Raw genomic sequence first — 18,520 nt, forward strand, 5'->3', positions numbered from 1 at the left:
AGACCTCTCCAGTTCTGTTAATAAGTCCCCCCAGTCTAGGCACCTAGCCCAACTCCTGGCAGTTGTCTAAGCTCTTATTCATTTTCACATCCCAGCCAGCCTCCTGGCTAAGGTTTCTTTCCTACAGCTTGTCTGCCGCATAGCACGCTGCTTGTCCTGACTGCACTAGCCTCCTTCACCCCTTTCTCCTCCAGCCCACCCTGCCAGTCAGTCATCTTCCTTGGTAATCCCTGGCTCCCAAAGATCTAGTGATCCATCTGTTTTCTGCCCACATTTGTCCACCTGGCCCTACATTCCTCACCATGTCTCCACTGCAGCACTTTCTGCCTAAGATAGTGACCAAAATGGGCACCTAACAACTATATGCCCTGCAAGCCACACAAATCACACACAAAATTTTTTTTTTTTATTTTAGAAAATTTGCACCTTGATATTTTCTAGGTGAAAGACTTATGCTAGGTGCCAAGATGAGCCAGGCCAGACCTCTGCCTTGAGCAACTTGCATTAGAGGCAGTGGCTTCCCTTTCTCAATAAAAGCTACAGTGGCCTCAAATGCCCCACCTGTCCCCACACCTATGTTCATTAATTTTCTGACCTCACTTCCTACAACTAATTCTGGCTGTCTCTGCTTCAACTACACTGGCCTCCTTGCTCATCTGAATACAGCCAGGAAAACTGCCTCAGGGCTTTTGCACTGTAGGTCCCTCCCCTTGGAACACACATCCCTCATATATTTGCGTGCCTGTCTCACCTCCCTCAGGTGTTTTTCCAGTGTCCCTCCGGAATCCACGACCTTGAGTGCTTTTAAAAAAATATTTTTTTAGGTCATTTCAAAGAGAGCTTATGGGACCAAAACCAGGAGCTCTTAATTCTGTGACCTAAGATTGAAGTTCTCTATAGGATGTAATAGACACTCAATAGTGCTATGTTTTCTTATGGAGATATAAAGTTAAAAAATAAATAAAAGTAAAATAAAGTAAATATTTTGCCTTGTCTGGCATGGCTCAGTGGATTCAGTGCTGTGCTATGAACCAAAGGGTTGCTGTTTCAATTCCCAGATTGGGCACATGCCTGGATTTTAGGCAGGGTTCCCAGTGGGGGACACATGAGAGGCAACCACACATGGATGTTTCTCCCCCTCTCTTTCTCCCTCCCTTCCCCTCTCTCTAAAAATAAACATTTCTTAAAATTATATTTTACTGATTATGCTATTAAGTTATCCTGTTTTTCCCCTTTTGCCCCCCTCCACCGAGCACTGCCCACTTCCTCAGGCCATCCTCCCACCATTATTATATCCAAGGGTCATGAATATAGGTTCTTTGGCTACTCCATTTTCTATACTGTACATTACATTCCCATGGCTATTCCATAACTACCTATTTGTACTTCTTAATCCCCTCACCTCTCCACCCATTTTCCTCACATGCCTCTCCCATCTGGGAACCATCAAAAGCTTTCCGTGTCCAGGATTCTGTTTCTGTTTTTCTTGTTCACTTAGTTTGATTTTTAGATTCAATTGTTTATAGATATATATGTTGCCATTTCATTTTTCCTAGTTTTGATCTTTTTCTTAAATAAGCCCCTTTAACATTTTATATAATAATGGTTTGGTGATGATGAACTCCTTCAATTTTTTGTCTGGGAAGCTTTTTATCTGCCCTTCGATTCTAAAAATAGCCTGGCTGTAGGCCACTGCTTTTCATGACTTTGGATATTTCTTGCCAGCCCCTTCTAGCCTACCTTTTAAGAAATCAGCTAACAGTCCTATGGGAACTGCCCTGTACGTAACTAACTGCTTTTCTCTTGCTGTTTTTAAGATTCTCTCCTTATCTTTAATCTTTGGCATTTAATTGTGAAGTGTCTTGGGTTGGGCCACTTTGCATTCATCTTGTTTGGAACTCTGTGTTCTGGACTTGCATGTCTATTTCCTTCAACAAATTAGGGAAGTTTTCTTTCCTTATTTTTTCAAATAGTTATTCTTTCTTGCTCTGTTTTCCTTCTGGCACCCCTATGATGTGAATGGCAGACCTCCTAAAGTCATCCCAGAGGCTGCTTAATACTATCCTCATTTTTTTATTCCTTTTTTCTTCTTGTTGTTCTGAGGGATTGGTTTTTGTTTTGTTTTGTTTTGTTTTTTGGTTGATTGTTCGTTTTTGCTTTCTTATGTTCCAAATCATTGATTCTCAGCTTCATCCACTCCATTGTTATTTCCCTGTAAATGGTTCTTTATTTCAATTAGTGTATCCTTTGTTTCTGACTGGGTTGTTTTTATGTTGAGGTCTTCGCTAAGTTCTTTGAGCATCTTGATAACCAATGTTTTGAACTCTGCATCAGATAGATTGCTCATCTCCATTTCATTTAACTCTTTTTCTGGAGTTTTGATCTATCCTTTCATTTGAGCCATGTTTCTTTGTCACCTAATTTTGGCAGCCTCCCTGTGTTTGTTTTTCTGTATGACATAGAGCTGCTTTGACTCCATGTCTTGGTAGTGTAGCCTAATGTAGTAGGTGTCCTGTAGGGTCCAGTGGCACAGTCTCCCCTATCACCCAAACTGGGTACTCAAGATGTGCCCTTCATGTGTGCTGAGTACACTCTCCTCTTGTAGTTGAGCCTTGATTACTGTTGGCAGATCAATGAGAGGGATTTATTTAATATATTTTATTGATGGTGCTATTACAGTTGTCCCATTTTCCCCCTTTATTCCCCTCTGCCCTGCATCACCCCTCCTCCCACCCACATTCCACCCCCTTGGTTCATGTCCATGGGTCATACATGTAAGTTCTTTGGCATCTCCATTTCCTATACAAATCTTTTTTTTTATATATTTATTTTTAGAGAGAGGGGAGGGGAGGGAGAAAGAGGACGGAGAGAAACATCAATGTGTGAGAGATACATTGATCCGTTGCCTCTCGCATGCCCTCAACTGGGGACCCGGCCCAAAACCCAGGCATGTGCCCTGACTAGGAATCATCAAACTTTCGATCCTTTGGTTCACAGGCCTGCACTCAATCTGGTGAGCCACACCAGCCAGGGCGACTTCCTGTACAATTCTTAACCTTCCCCTGTCTATTTTGTACCTATCACTTATACTTCTTATTTCCTGTACCTTTTCCCCCATTCTCCTCACTACTCCTCCCCACTGATAACCCTCCATGTGATCTCCATTTCTGTGATTCTGTTCCTGTTCTAGTAGTTTGCTTAGTTGGTTTTAGTTTTTGGTTTTTTAGGTTCAGTTGTTGAAAGTTGTCAGTTTGTTATCACTTTACTGTTCATATTCTTTATCTTCTTTTTTATAGATAATTCCCTTTAACATTTCATATAATAAGGGCTCGGTGATGATCACCTCCTTGAACTTGACCTTATCTGGGAAGCACTTTATCTGCCCTTCCATTCTAAATGATATCTTTGCTGGATAGAGTAATCTTGGATGTAGGTCCTTACCTTTCATGACTTGGAATACTTCTTTCCAGCCCCTTCTTGCTTGGGAGGTTTCTGTTGAGTAATCAGCTGACAGTCTTATGGGAACTCCTTTGTAGATAACTGTCTCCTTTTCTCTTGCTGCTTTCAAGATTCTCTCCTCATCTTTAATTTTGGGTAATGTAAATTATGATGTGTCTCAGTGTGTGCTTCCTTGAGTCCAACTTCTTTGGGATTCTCTGAGCTTCCTGGACTTCCTGGAAGTCTATTTCCTTTGTCAGATTGGGGAGTTCTCCTTCATTATGTTTTCAAATAAGTTTTCAATCTCTTGGTCTTCCTCATCTTCTTTTGTCATCCCTGTGATTCAGATGTTGAAAGGTTTAAAGTTGTCCCAGAGATTCCTAGGTCTTTCCTCATTTTTTTGAATTCTTGTTTCTTCATTCTGTTCTGGTTGAATGTTTACTTCTTCCTTCTGCTCCAAATCATTGATTTGAGTCCCGGTTTCCTTCCCTTCACTGTTGGTTCCCTGTACATTTTGCTTTACTTCACTTTGCATAGCCTTCACTTTTCCTTGTATTTTGTGACCATACTTAACCATTTCTGTGAGCATCCTGACTACCAGTGTTTTGAACTGTGCATCTGATAGGTTGGCTATCTCTTCACCACTTACTTGTATTTTTTCTGGAACTTCGATCTGTTCTTTCTTTTGGGTCATATTTTTTTTGTCTTGGCTCGCCTGTTATGTAGTAAGGGAGGGAGCCTTAGGTACTCAACAAAGTGGGGCAACCCATGTTGTTGCGTTGTGGAGCTGTATGTGGGAAAGAGGTCGGGAAGGGTATGATGCCGCTTGCTCTGTTCTTCACTGGCTTTCAGTCACTTGCCCTGCTTCCCACAAGCAAATTGGGCCCTTCTGGTGCTGATATTCAGGTTGTTGGTTTTGTGTACATTCTAGAACTCTGTGAGTCTCTCCAACAAACTCTCCTGTGAGGCTGCAGTTTCTCCCACCGCTACAACCCCCTCAGGTTTTTTCAGTAAGAGGTTTTGAGGCTTTTATTTCCCCATGCTGAAACCCTGGGTTGTGTGGTATGCCTTGCTTTCCAGTTGTTCCTTCAGTTTACCTGCACACAAATGTGGGAACACCTGGTCAGCCAGCCGCCTCCACCTGCCCCAGTCCTCTAGCCACTACATCGCCCCATGTACTCTCCACCCTGGCTGCTCATCTCTGCCCCTCCTACTGGTCTGGATGAATGTTTCTTCTTCAACTCCTTGGTTGTTGGACTTCCATGTAGTTCTATTTTCTGGCAGTTCTGGTTGTTTTTGTTTTTAAATTTACTGTTGTCCTTCTTTTGGTTGTGTGAGGCGGCACAGTGTATCTACCTACGCCTCCATCTTGGCCAGAAATTCAACGGGAGGGATTTACCCAGGCCAGTCAGCTACAAGGACTGGCTGTGACCACTTACCACCAACCTCTGCCCTCCATGGAGTTTCAGCTGTGCAGAGGCAGGGTGGTGGTACATTGGTGTGGTCTATAGTTGTCCACTGGGTGTGCTGGCCCTGGGGTTTTCTGGGTGCTGCAGGCTAAGGTCAGCCCCCACCTATGTTTTGCCCAGGGCCACCCTGCCTGAGCTATAAAGCAATATCTGAAATGGCTACTAGTTGTGCTGGGCTTAGAGATTCCCAGGCAAATCCAAGCTGTGAATCTAAGCTGGCTGCTGCTAGTGCTAGGCCTGGGGCTCACTGAGGCCAGCTGTTGCTTGTTTGATAGGATTTACAAAGTTGTGAAGCATTAGCCAAATCAGCCATTCTTGTGGAAAAGCAGTTTGGGTGGGCTGTAAGCTGGGTGGGGCGGAGTCTGGGAATCTCCAAGGCAGGTCAAACAGTGTTAGCCAGGTTGATGGAGTCTCAGATATGGCACCAGCTTGCCAGTTGGGGGGCGGGGGTGCAGTAGAAAAGGGACAATGGCCTCTGCTCACCTTGATGCCAGACACTTAAGTCTCACCCTATATAGGACTGGCGCCTTTCAAGCTGCTACTGTAGTGCTGGAGCTCAGAGGGAGTAGTTTTGAATGAGTGAGTCCATGTGTGGGTTCTTTAAGAGGAACTGCTTGGGGCTCCAGCAGTTTCTTCCACTGACACAATCCCCACCAGTTTGCAGCCAAAAGTTGTGGGGACTTACTGTCCTGGCACTGGAACCCTGGGCTGGGGGGTCTGGTACTCTTTGCTCCTGAGACATCATCCCTCCTGAATTTTTATCTACCACACTTGGGTGTGGGACTGGTCTATTCCACATCTACGCCCCTCCTACCAATCTGGATGGATGTGGTTTATTTAATTCCATGGTTGTCAGACTTACATTCAACTTGATTTCCGATGGCTCTGAATGATGATTTTAGTTGTAATTGTGATCCAGTTGTGCAAAGAAGCAAGCCATGTCTGCCTATGCTTCTATCTTGACCAGAAGTCCAGGATATTAATTTTCTATACTCCATAATAAACTGTTACAAACTTAGTGGCTCAAAACAGCACACATCTAATAACGTTAGTTTCTGTGGGTCAGGATCCCAAATATGGCTTACCATCAACGTCAACCAGGGCTCAGTTCTCATGTGCAGGCTTGATTGGTGAGGGACCCACTTCCAGACTCACTCTGGTTGTTGGCAGAATTTACTCCTTGAACCTGTAAGACTAAAGGCTTCAGCCCTCAACTTCTACAGGCTGCCCACATAGCCCTTCCACTGACCCTCTTACAAGCCAGCAAGGGAGAGAGTCTGCTAACAAGAAGTCTTATATAATGTCATGTGATCACCAGTGACATCCCATCCTCTTTGGCAGATTCTATTGGTCTGAAGCAAGTCACAGGTCCTACCCACATTTAAAGGGAGGGGATTAGATAGAAGCATGAACACCGAATGCAGGAGTCATGAAGAGTACCTTAGAGCTATGCCCACTGCAGCAGGAGAGGAGATAGTCTAGCTAAGCTGAGAGAAGGCCCAAGTGTTGTTCTCCATTGCGCAACAACTTGCTGAATGACCTTAGGCAAATAACTCCCATGGTCTGAGCCTCTATTCTGTAAGATGAGCACCTGGACCCTTTGGTCCCCAAGTTCTCCTTGATTAAAAAAGAAAAGATATGTGTGTGTGAGAACTCCTCAAAAGTGGAAAGCAGGAAGAGGCTGAGAAGTTAATAGAAATGTGGGGCACCCCTGAGAGCAAAGCAGGAGGTTCCTGACATCCCAGGTTCCCAGACTAGGAACTAAGGGAAGGACATTTTATCTCAGTATAGGCTTAAATGGGGAAAGAATTCCTAAAGTCCTCCCCCCACATACATTCCCCAAGTACTGGACATCACAGGGAAGGGAGAGATTCCTGGAGGCAGGTATAATTCTGTGAGGGTACCAGCCAAAGACTGAATAAGACCACCTGGGCTATGCCTCCTACTTTTCCCCAAATGGGAAGCCAGATTTGTGCAGAGAGGTAACAGGTTTTTAATACTTCACAGTTAGTTGGCTTTCACTTCTATTTACCACAGTTTTCAAGAGCAACCTGTTTGAGGCAGAGCCAGGATAGAACCCCAGACTTCTGGCTTTTGGTTCTGTGGTCTTGTGCCTATTCCAGCTGCCTGTAGACTCAGCAAGGGTAACTTTGAATTAGAAGAGGTGTAACAATTGGAGGAGTGGGGTGGAGTAAATCTGGATCTCATAGCTCAGATTTACAGAAAGCTGTCTGCCACACTAGCTGGTTCCTGTACCCGAAACTCAGAGCTTGCTCAGGAAAAACACTCCTGCTTCTTCCTCTAGTGTTCTCAATTCCAGTCACCATGGGTGTCCTATAATTTAATTCAGTTCTGACACTACCTACCTGAAGTAAGGATCAGATCCCATAGGTCAAGGGCTCAGTCCCACAAGACTGTCTCTCCCATCCTCACTTCAGAGCCAATGGAGAATCCAGGTTGTCCCCTGTGATTCTCAACCACAGGCTGTAAATTGGAGGTTCCCACAACTTCCTCCTCGGGTTCTATTGAATTGCTAGATTGGCTCACAGAACTCAGGAAAACAGTTTACTTACTAGATTACCAGTTTGTTTTAAAAGAAGACAACTCAGGACAGCCAGATGGAATGAGATGCATAGGGCAAGGGATGGGGGAAATGGCACGGAGCTCCCATGCCTTCTCTGGACGTAGCCACCCTTCTAGCATCTCCACATATTCAGCCTCCCTGTAGAGCTTAGAACTACTTAGGGCTTTTTATGAAGACTTCTTTATGTAAGCATTATTAATTAAATCATTTACTTTGGTGATTAAGTTTATCTCCAGCCCCTCTCCCCTCCTTGGAAGAAGGGAAGAATGGGACTGGAAGTTCCAACACTATAATTACCTGGTTGGTTCTCTTGGCAGCAAGCTGTCACCGAATTCACAGAATTAATATAATTCAGCTTGTTTGAATAACAATACAAACCCATTTCACCTCTCTGGAGATATTTCTGAAGTCAAAACCAAATATTACTTTAAAAGTTTCCCCTAGCCCTGGTTGGTGTGGCTCAGTGGATTGAGTGCGGGCCTGCGATCCAAAGGATCGCAGTTGGATTCCCAGTCAGGGCACATGCCTGGGTTGCAGGCCAGTTCCCGGCAGGGGACGCATGAGAGGCAACCATACACTGATATTTCTCTCCCTCTCTCCTTCCCTTCCCCTCTAAAGATAAATAAATAAAATCTTTTTTTTTTTAAGTTGCCCCTATTGCTCTAATCTCTTAGGAAATTACAAGGGTTATGGAAGCTGAGTCAGAAATCATGGGAAAAGACCAAAATAGGTATTTCTTATTATAAATCACATTCATAGGTTAAGTGAAGAGATATTCTGTACTAAGTGTAATAGTTAGGATAGGCTGGCTGCTGTAACAAATGATCCCACACATTCCATGGTTTTAATACAGTATAAATTTATTTCTTGTGCATGGTCACAATACAATGCAGGGCCCAAGCTCCCCCTCCATCTATTGGTTCATTCATGCTGGTGTCTCTGGGTCACACATTAAATACACAAACACAAAAACTGATGAGCACAAAAAAAAGGTTTTAAGTAAACTTACAATTTTGTGTTGGGTCCCACTCATAGCCATCCTGGGCCACGTATGGCGGCCCGTAGGCCACGAGTTGGACGCCCCTGATAGAGCATCAGCAATCTCCACTGAATCCTCTGCTCTCAGCTAGCAGAGAAAAGAGAGAGCATAGAGAACTACAGGATGGGTTGGAGAGGCAGTCCCAGATTAAACTGATCACCTCTGCACACATTCTAGGACTCAACACATAGCTTCATGTAATTGCAAGAGAGACCGTGCAACATCATAATGGATTCTAGATGTTCCTCATTGATCCCATCAGCTGACACCCTGGAATCTCTACATGGGGAGACCATGGCTCTGGGTTCCAGGGTTCCCGGGAAGTCTTGGAGAGACCAGGGGAGTGAGGTCTTAGGGGTCTGATGAACTGTAGATACCCTCACCTCATCCCTTATGTACGGGCATGAATGCTGCTTTGTAGCTGTTGACATTCTTGCCTATGTGGAGAGTTCAAATCATCTGGTTGTGATGGAAGTGAGCTGAAGTACTAGCAGGTGCTCGGGGCTGTAGGCTCCTAACCCCAGGGATTGGTCTTTCAGTTCTGCGTCTTAATGTTATCTTCTTGCTCAGGAGCCATTAGTTCTTGGGAGTCACATGCTACATTGTGTGAACTCACAAAACACAGTGACCCCAGAAAGTAATGGAATTTCTATTGGCAGCACAGTTGCATGGTGGATGAGGAAGGGGTGGTGATAGGGATCTCATTTACTATTGAGCAATAACTACATTCGTTTACCAACAAATATGAAGTACCTACTGTGTGCCCACTTATGTGGTGCACTAGGGATAAAAAGAGGTGTAGCACGAACTCCTAAGACCATAAAGTCCCTGCCCTCAAGGAACCTACCGCTGAAGACAAGGTCAGAGTCAGTGTCAGGGAACTCCAAGAACAAGCTTGAACTCTATACTCAGTCCCAGGGTTGAGTTTTTGCTTGCCACTTAACCTCCAAAGCCTCAGTTTTTCATCTGCAATATAGGGATAACTGATCCCTCATAACAGCTGCTCTGAATCAGCTGGGAAAATATATATAATGAGAGGTTACTATTCTTTCCATATTATCATGTCATGATCTTACTGATTTTTATAAAAGTGCATGCTTGGCCTTCTGGGATGTTGTACCTGTCAAGATAGGATAGAGCATATTTGAGCTTAGTTTGAGTTATAACGTTTAGATATTAAGATGTGCATATGGGCCTCCATTTGTATTCTTGGGGATGGACCTGGTAGTTAGAAGTATGTAACTTAGTACCAGACCGGCCTAAACTTAACTATCAGGGCATGCCATTTATTATATGCCTCGGACAATTTACTAATAATATTAATGTTAAAGCTTTTTTGGTTTCGAGTATCCAGATTCAAATTGACTTAATCATCTACAGTAACTTACTATTTTGTAACTGACAACTCTACTGGTGGAAACCTCAGGCTTGCCTGAATCTGCCAGTCTAAACAGCATCATCAGCATGTGATCTCTCTACATCTTTGGCCCTCTTTTCCTGTGTTAGCTTCATTCTCAGACAGGACTACACATAACAAGCTTACATCTTACTTACTAAGCAATCCCAGCAGAAAATGAAAGATATTTTCACTTTTCTGAAGTTCTGGTCATGTCCAGGGATCTACTGATTCATCATACTTCCACTATGGAGCATCTGGGTCTATCCTCTGTAAATCATATGGATCACGAGTCAGGGAAGTGGTAGTTCACCAAATAAAAACATGTGGTTACAGGGAGAATGGCTGAGGCAAAACCAGTAGCAAGTTGGTAAGGATTAAATGCTTAGCACTCAATGTTAGCCAGTATTAACGTAATCAAGAAAATGCAGATAGGCTCACATTGGGTTTGCATACTGAATAGAAAGCAAGTAGAAACCACACTCACTTTCTAACCACCCTGAGCTCTGGAAGTTTGTAGCCTGAAATGAAGACTTGGAAATGCAGTCACAATCTCAGAAGACATTCACGATTTTGTGTGTATGAATCATGCTTTCAGTTGCTGTGGCTACAAACCTGTGTCCGTCTGTGGGCTTCTACCTGAAGAGCTGTGGGCTGAAACCAAGCCGTTCTCACAAGAAAGATCCCTATTCTTGGAATTTTTTAGAGGAGTACATGAATCTCCAAATTATTAAGTTCCTAGATATGAGGCCAATTTAGGACAGTGTTGGGTCTATCTAGCACTAAATGAAATAACCCAGCATCACTGATAACTCATCACATTAGTATGTGCTTCCTACTAACTTCCTATAATCTCTAATTACAGAATAATCATTTAAATATGAATATAATTACCTTGATGAAAACTGTAGTTTAAATATTTTTATTTTTGATAACTGATAAAATAAACTATATACCACCATTTAAAACATTTCTCCAACTTTTTATTTTGAAAAATTTCAAACCCACATAAGTTGAATAGTAATATTAAAATATTATGCTGCCTTCATACACAAGGATTTTTGATCAAAATAACACAGCAGTCTCTGTTCTACATTAATATCCAGATAGCTTCCCCGTGCTTACAAGAGAAGCAGGCTCATTTTTAGTGAAAGGAGCTTTCTGTCCTCATGAAGTCTCTGTAACCACTTTTTTTGTAGTGCTTTCATTCAGCTCATCAGAAACACAGGGACAGGATTTAGTCCCATTTTACAGATAAGGAAACAAACTCAGAGTAGTCAGTGGTCTATCTGCTCAAGATCTCAAATCAGTCCGTGATCCAGCTGAAACCAAAACGGAAGACTTCTGACTTCAGTAACTCAACACTTCACAGTGAGGAATGCCAGTGCCAAGCAGATATGTAAAGAAGAGTTTTAGTCTCATTATTCTGACAATCAGAAAGCTAATATTCACCAGGACCCATGTGCATAGCATTACCAATCAGAAATCTGTTATTGGGAACATAAAACCACAGTGGAAAGCGAGAATGGGAGGATATTCACAGAGGGTACTGAACTTCCTGTCAAATGCACTGGTTTGAGTTCATTTATTGAGGGCTTTTTCTGTCCCAGGTATTGTGCTTGGGATAGAGCAAATCAGAATTTGTGAGATCCACAAAGACAGAGATTCTGCCTTTGTGGATCTCACATTCCAGTGGGTTAATGAACATTCCAGAAGCTGCCAATTAAGAGAACTGGTGGGCTACATCTGGCCCACATTAGTGTTTTGTTTGGTCCACACAGTGCTTAATTTTTTTTAAATAACAAACTGCCAACTTTTAGCTTCTCTGAATCCGGCAACTTCTGCTGGATTCTGAATAAGTGGCAGCCAACCCTGCCCCTTACCCAGGATACATGCCCTCTAGAGATCACTTCAGTCCCTACTATTTCCTATTGTCTTACACCCAGAAGACACCCAATTCGTGCATTTACATTACCCACTTGACATCCATAAGCATTTATACTGAAACCCCTGAAGCAAATATATCCAAACAAGATAATTTCGGATAGCACTATGAAATACAAAATAAATAAAATGCACTAATATGATGGATGTGTTGTGATGTGATTGGTGGAAAGGGCTACTTCAAATTGGGTGGTTAGGGACCGTCTCTCTGAAGTGTTAACTGAAACTGAGACCTGAATTGTGACAAGCACGACAACTCAGCCAACAGAAAAGAAAACTGCTTCCAAGCAGAGGGAAGAACATAGGCACAAATCCCCCTTGAGGCTGGAAATAACTTGGCTTGGCTGAGGAACAGCAAGGTTGGGGTGATTGGGAGAGTAGTAAAAAGCACACACAAGGAAGAAGCCAGATTACTTATGACTCTGAGGGCAATGATGAGCATTCTGGATTTTCTTCCAAGTGTGATGGGAAACCTTTGGAGGGTTTTAACTGGGGAGCAATGTGATCTTGTTTACATTTCAGAAGATCACTCTGCTATATGGACAGTGATTTAATGAAGCAAAAAAAGAAGGAAACCAACAAGGAAGCTGTATTATCCAGTAGATGACAGTGGCTAGGACGAGGATGGTAACAGAAAAAATGGAAAGCAGTAGCAAATTTAGGATATAAATACAAGAGTATAACCAAAAATTTTTGGTGAAGTGGATGGTAGTAGGAGTAGTGGGGCGGAGGGAATGAAGAAAGGGAGTAATTAAAGATAACTCTTAAGGCTGTGGCTTGTTCAGACATTTATGTGAACTTGGGGTAAGGGAGGAGGTCCCCATTTTAAAGAAAGGAAATAAGAATGTGATTTTGGATGAATAAATTTTACCTAGACCCAAGTCTTCCTAGATTCATTTCCTTTATCTCCCACATCCAAATAGTCCACCAATCCAAACATTCAAACTTCTAAATACCTAATCTCTTACCAAATCTATCCCTTCAACTTCAGCTTCATCTCCACTGCCTCTTATCCAGGTTCAATTCTCTTACCTGGACTTTTATAAGGGCCTTCTACAGCTATGAATAAACTAACAAAAAGCACTTAATAGTAAATATTAAGCACTTAAAGGACACGTGCACCACTCTCCTACCAGCCATCTTTGATGGCAGAGATCATGTCTTGCCTTGAGCTGTGGTGGGCAGGCTGGGTATTCAAATGTTTAATGGACTAAAAAGGGGTACCCTCCAACAAGATATAACCTCGTGAAAGAGAAGACTTCATTGTGGATTCTACGATTCCTCCACACAACTTAAAGCAGTACCAGAGATGAAATGTATGATCCCAGAAATTTCACCTTCCCAACAGATGTGTTTTTTCCTTTCTAATTTAATTTCAGACTACAGTGTTCGAGACCCTCTTTTACCCAGTAGTCAATAAATGATACTGGATAACAGATACTACTCTTTTCTACTTTTCTTTCAAATCTAGGGACTTTTTACTCTCATATCCCCACAACACCTTTCTGAGGAGGTCAAAAGATTATTCTTCATTTTACAAATAATTGTGGCACAATGAAATCCCTTACTTTTTAATAGTGCTATCTACTCTACCTGGATTCAGACTAGCCTTTTCCTCACCCATACCACAGTCATGTATTTGTAAGACATCCCAGTCTCCCAGCCCTGCAACACTGCTGGTTAATACTTGAGCATTCTTTAGATTTTGCTTCCACATTTTAAACTTCTCTGGGTATTGGGGTGTGCTGCCACAAGGTCAAAGACCATGCTCCCCTTCTCTTCTATTTACCACTCTTCTCAGTGCCCAGTAAAGAGATTCCACCCCTTAGGCCCAGGAAAAAACACCCTAGTCATTACCCCGGGAGGTCAAGTCAGGCCAGGAGTCACGACCAGCAAGAAGCAAAGGATCTAAGTAGTAAGAACAGATTCAATGGGAAAAAGGAGGGGTCACCATTAAAAAAAAAATCATGATACTCCTTTCAAAAGGTTTCCAGTTGGGGAGTACCTGGGAAGGAAAGTAGCAGCAGTGGTGGCAGCAGCAGGCCAGATCCTCCCTGCTGCACCCTCTTAGAGTCATTTCTTCAAGGCACCCAGGCTCTTCAGGGCTTCCTGGGCCTGGGTCAACTGCTGCTGCAGCCTCTGACGGGTGCTCTCATTGGAGGCCCGCTTCAGGAGGCCCTGCATTTCCTCTACTACTGCCCGGTGGCCAGGGGTGTTATGGAACAGCCGCACTGCCCGGTCCCCACAGGAGGCCAGAAGCCGGCCAGTGATGTCAAAGGACAAGTCAGTGATATACTCCCCATGGACCTGCTCAAAGCATTCCTCCTTCTCACCCCGCCGGGTATTGTAGAGATGAATACTGCTGCCACTGGCTAAGGCCAAGACCTGGGCATCAGGGGAGAGTGCCAGGCGGCATGGCATGCTGCTTGCCTCTTCAAAGCGACCTGTCCTCAGCAAGTAGGGGTCCTGCTGCTTCTTGTATTCCACATCTGTGTCCCACAGTTTCCATGTACCATCCTTGGAGACAGAGGCCATCCTGCAGCATAGAAAAATCACAGCTCTAGCGTCAACACACCTGGAGGAGAGGGCACTGGGACAGCACTAAGGGCTCCAACTAGGAAGCCAACTCCACTACTACTATGTCTACTTCCTGCTAAGGGTCAGGCACCCCACCCAGTTCAGGGCTACTACAGAGACAGGCAGAAAGACTCTGGTTACCAAGAGGGGCTGAGAGCCATTGGTAAGAAATCAGAGAATTCACTCACCTTCGAGAGTCATTGGAGAAGGCAAAGAAGTGGACAGCTGCTGAGTGGCCCTTCAGTTCGAAGGCTCGTACAACCTCTTGGAATTCACCTTTTTTCCCAAAGCAAACTTCCCAAACTTTGACATCTGGGGTGAAGCCACATGAGGCCACAAACCTGTCATACAATCCAGGTTCCTTTAAAACTTAATTTTAAGGGCATCTTATTTCTACAAACCTATTAAGCTTCTTCCTTAAGAAATTTCATCTTATATCTAATTGGTACCATCTTTTAAAAGTGCTTTTATACACATGATCTCAGTTCATCCACAAAGCTATGCTATAAAATACATAATACCCCAACTCAACCTTTTGAAAACTATAGATGAAGAAATAGAAACTAAGGACTTAAATCTAGGTGTCCTGATCCCACACTGTATGCTCTCTCCACTATCTGTAGCTGGTTCACTAGCCCCCAGCCCCAACCTCTACACATCCCAGATGCCAAAGTCCCTCCTTCCTCACCTGCTACAAGGGGATATAGCAGCATGTGTATTGTTCATCTGGTTGGTGTTAATAGTAGACAACACCTGACCTTTCAGATTCCAAATGAGGATAATTGTGTCACTGGAAGCAGTCATGATGAACTTTCCTGAGGAGTGAGGGGAGTGACATAAGCTGAGGTCAATTACCTGACCAACTATCAATCTTCATTGAAACACGTATGAAATCCACTGCTGCCCAAAGTGTCCATGCTCCCCTCCCGGGCCAAGGGTCAACGCAGATAAAGACTACTGAAGAATGTGGCTCTTACTTGCCTTACTTGGGGATTTACTATGGTTCCCAGACTCCAAGGAAACACAGAGCTAGAGTTCCTTTACCATGCTGAGGCTGAGCAAAATGCTGAGAGGCAACATTAACTCATTCAGCATTTATAACTAGAGCCATTCCCTCCTGCCTTAGGCAAGTTCCACCCTCTGAATGCCTCTTACCTGTGTCAGCAATGCCAATGTTGATGACAGGCGCCTTGTGCTTTTTAGGAAAGTCCTCTGGGGTGGCCGTGAAGGTATATCCACCATCCTCTCGCTTGCTCATCTTGAAGACACGGAGGGTTTCTCCATTGGCCAGCCAGACAAGGAAGGCTCTAAAGACAAGTAAGTCACACACTCATTTGAACATGGACCCTATGTGAGCCAGGTCCTACACTATAACAGATTTGAAGGAAAAATCAAGATCTCCCCTCATGCCCCACAGTCTAGTGTTATAACTTAACCCCTTGGTTCAAAATCTAAACTCCCCACTAGATAGAACTCTAAGAGTTTTCATTCCTTTAATTTCTTTCTAGGGCTTAGAAAATCATTATAGCTTCCAAGACTAATCTGGAAGCCAGACTTTGGTACTTCCCAAGTTATTTCCTTGCCATATAACTGCCTAGTCCTCTAGGGAGCCCCAGGCAGTGCTCGATCTGTCTGGATGCTCTCTTTCTGCTACCCCAAGGGGAACCCTGAGTCCCCCCTCACTATGCCAAACCATGTATGGGAAGGCCATAAGCCTCAGGCTAGGCTTCTACAGGCAAACCTAAGGCTCCATCCTTTCCCACCTGCAGTCAGGGCTGAAGCGCACCAGTGTGGCATGGTCCAGCTCCACATTGGCTCTCATGCTGCGGTGCTCCCGCTGTGGAAAGTCCTTTGTGCTCCAGATGCGGACGGTTCGATCATCTGCACAGGTGGCCAGGTATTTGCCATTGCTGCTAAAGTCCATGCAAGATATGTTCCCACTGTGGCTCTAGGGGGAAAGGTTGCACATATGAATAGGAACCCTCTGGGCAGATGGGGAATGCTGATGTGCAGCCATGACTCCAGGGCCCAGTTGCCTGGATTAATAGCAAGGTGCTAATGGGATGTGGTGAGAAGGGATAGAATGGGGAATCCAGGCTGACTTTGGTCAGAGACCAAGGGGTCTGTAATATGCAAAGAATACTACAAAGGAAAAGTCTGTGTAGGGGTTTAAGTCTTTGTATGTGTGTTGTGCATGGTACCAATGTATGTACCTTCAGGGCTGCAGCCAGGAGGCGGTGGGTGAAGTTGTGTTGTTGAGGCTTCTCCTTGCGAATACGCTGTTGCTGTTTCTGCTTCTTCGATTTCGAGGACTTGTCAAGTGGGAGTCCATTTGCTTTTTGGCCTATAAGGAAGGGCCGTATCATTCATCCATTTCATTACTCACTCAATAAACATTTACTCACCCCCTATAGTTGGCCAGGCACTGAGAAGAGCAACAAGAGATGACCAGATGTGGACTCTGTCCTTAAGAGAGATGCAGGCAAAAAAAGAAGCTCTGGAATCAGACTTGGATTTGGATTGTGATCTTGAGGAGGCTGCCTGCTGTTAGTCCATACAGCACCTCAGTGCAAATTAGAAAAGGTGCCCTGTCTGGGCTGGTACATCTCAGTGGGCACACAGCATGGCCAGAGTACAGATCCTTGGTCAGATATCCCTACACAGAGAATAATGTGCACAACTGAACCAGGCAGCCCCAATCTTGGGAAAGTTACTTAACTGCTTTGGGCCTTGGTTTCCTTAAAGTTGTGAGAATTTGATAATATACACAAAATGACAAGTAGAGCACCCAAAACAAGCATTAAAGACCCAGAGGACTCAGAGAAAACTTAGGAATGAGAGGCAGTTGCCACACACTGAGTTACCCTGCCCCAGAAATGGTGCAGGTCACTTTTGCACAAAATAACTAATTTAATTGAGAATCAGACCAGGCACAAAGTCTGCAGGTATTAGATCACTGCATACACTCCTCAATTCCTGCAGGCAAAATACTCCTGAGACCCGAGTACAAAGATGGCCACAATCTGCCCTCTGATAGCTGGCCAGCCTTGTCTAACCACCTCCACCTTCGCCCCCGTAGTCTCTCCCCTCCCACTAAAGTCATATCAAATGATGTTGAGGGCTCCCTGCCTTGAGCATGTTGCCTCTGCCAAGAATGTTCTTCCTTCCTTGGCCTCCTGGCAAACTCTTACACATCTATGCTTTAAGACCGCATCTCATGTGTTGCCTACAATCAGTGAAGGTTTTCTAGACACGCACTCCCCACCACCACTACCAAAAAAGCAGGCCTGGCCACTCCCACCACAGGGTTTCCTGTTTCTAGGACTGACCCCTTCTAGAAAACATATTACACGGTATTTTTTCGCTAATACTTTTAGACGTGCTTCTGTATTACCCCGAAGTGGACTCCTCAAAAGAAAAGACCCCTATAAAGATAGTAGATACACAATATTAATCAAGGAGACAGTCAGAGTGCTCACAAGTGAATGTCGGTCCGTCATTCCCTCACCTCCCCGTCCATTTTCATAAAATAACGAACAAATAGCGCGCTGGGGAGTTTAGGAGCCACCTCGCAGCAACCCCGGAGAAAAGCTGAGACTCAAAAGGCAAAGTGGCACGGAGGAAGCCGCAGAGTGGGACCCAGGTTCTAAAGAGTCTTCCTGAGGGGCGCCACAAGCCGCCCTGGCAGCACCTCTCGTCGGAAAGCGAAGCTCATTCCACACGAGAAGAAACTGAGGCCCAGAGGGACCCGGCACCCCCGAGGGCCCAGACTGAGGGTCGGAGGCGAGGTCCCCGCGGGTTACCCCTGCTCGCCATGGCCCCACTAACCGGCCGACCGGCTGCTTATCTCCTCCTCTGCGCGTAGCCACCCCCGCGCTACTGCCGCCGTCGCCATCAGGGCCAGCAGCCCGAGCAACAGCGACAGACCCATGAGCTCCGGCATCTGTGGTAGTTCCATGTTGGCTTGGCTGCTGCCACCTCAGCCTCAGGCTACGCAGGCGCCTGCACGTCTTGGCGGGGAGACGCACGGACGCAAGTGGGGCGGGGCCTAACCGTTACAGCCTTTGGATGGG

General features: G+C 44.6%; 1 protein-coding gene and 1 non-coding gene across 2 annotated transcripts; one reads left to right on the top strand and one right to left on the bottom strand.

The window, feature by feature from the left end:
- Nucleotides 1–822: 822 nt before the first annotated feature.
- LOC119056375 (small nucleolar RNA SNORA25) lies at nt 823–949 on the top strand. The gene has a single exon (XR_005083871.1). It is a non-coding gene; the product is annotated as a small nucleolar RNA SNORA25 (small nucleolar RNA).
- Nucleotides 950–8,330: 7,381 nt separating this feature from the next.
- TBL2 (transducin beta like 2) lies at nt 8,331–18,458 on the bottom strand. The gene is made up of 7 exons (XM_037154749.2): nt 18,276–18,458; nt 16,661–16,791; nt 16,211–16,395; nt 15,603–15,754; nt 15,136–15,262; nt 14,636–14,788; nt 8,331–14,406 (listed from the first exon to the last, which is right to left on the bottom strand). Exons 1-7 carry the CDS (start codon nt 18,403–18,405, stop codon nt 13,944–13,946), a joined length of 1,341 nt encoding a protein of 446 aa, XP_037010644.1. The 5' UTR covers nt 18,406–18,458; the 3' UTR covers nt 8,331–13,943.
- Between the last annotated feature and the right edge of the window lie 62 nt (nt 18,459–18,520).

This window comes from Artibeus jamaicensis, unplaced genomic scaffold, assembly GCF_021234435.1.
Source record: "Artibeus jamaicensis isolate MK-2021 breed Jamaican fruit bat unplaced genomic scaffold, CSHL_Jam_final contig_1582, whole genome shotgun sequence".
Classification (NCBI taxonomy): Eukaryota; Metazoa; Chordata; class Mammalia; order Chiroptera; family Phyllostomidae; genus Artibeus; species Artibeus jamaicensis.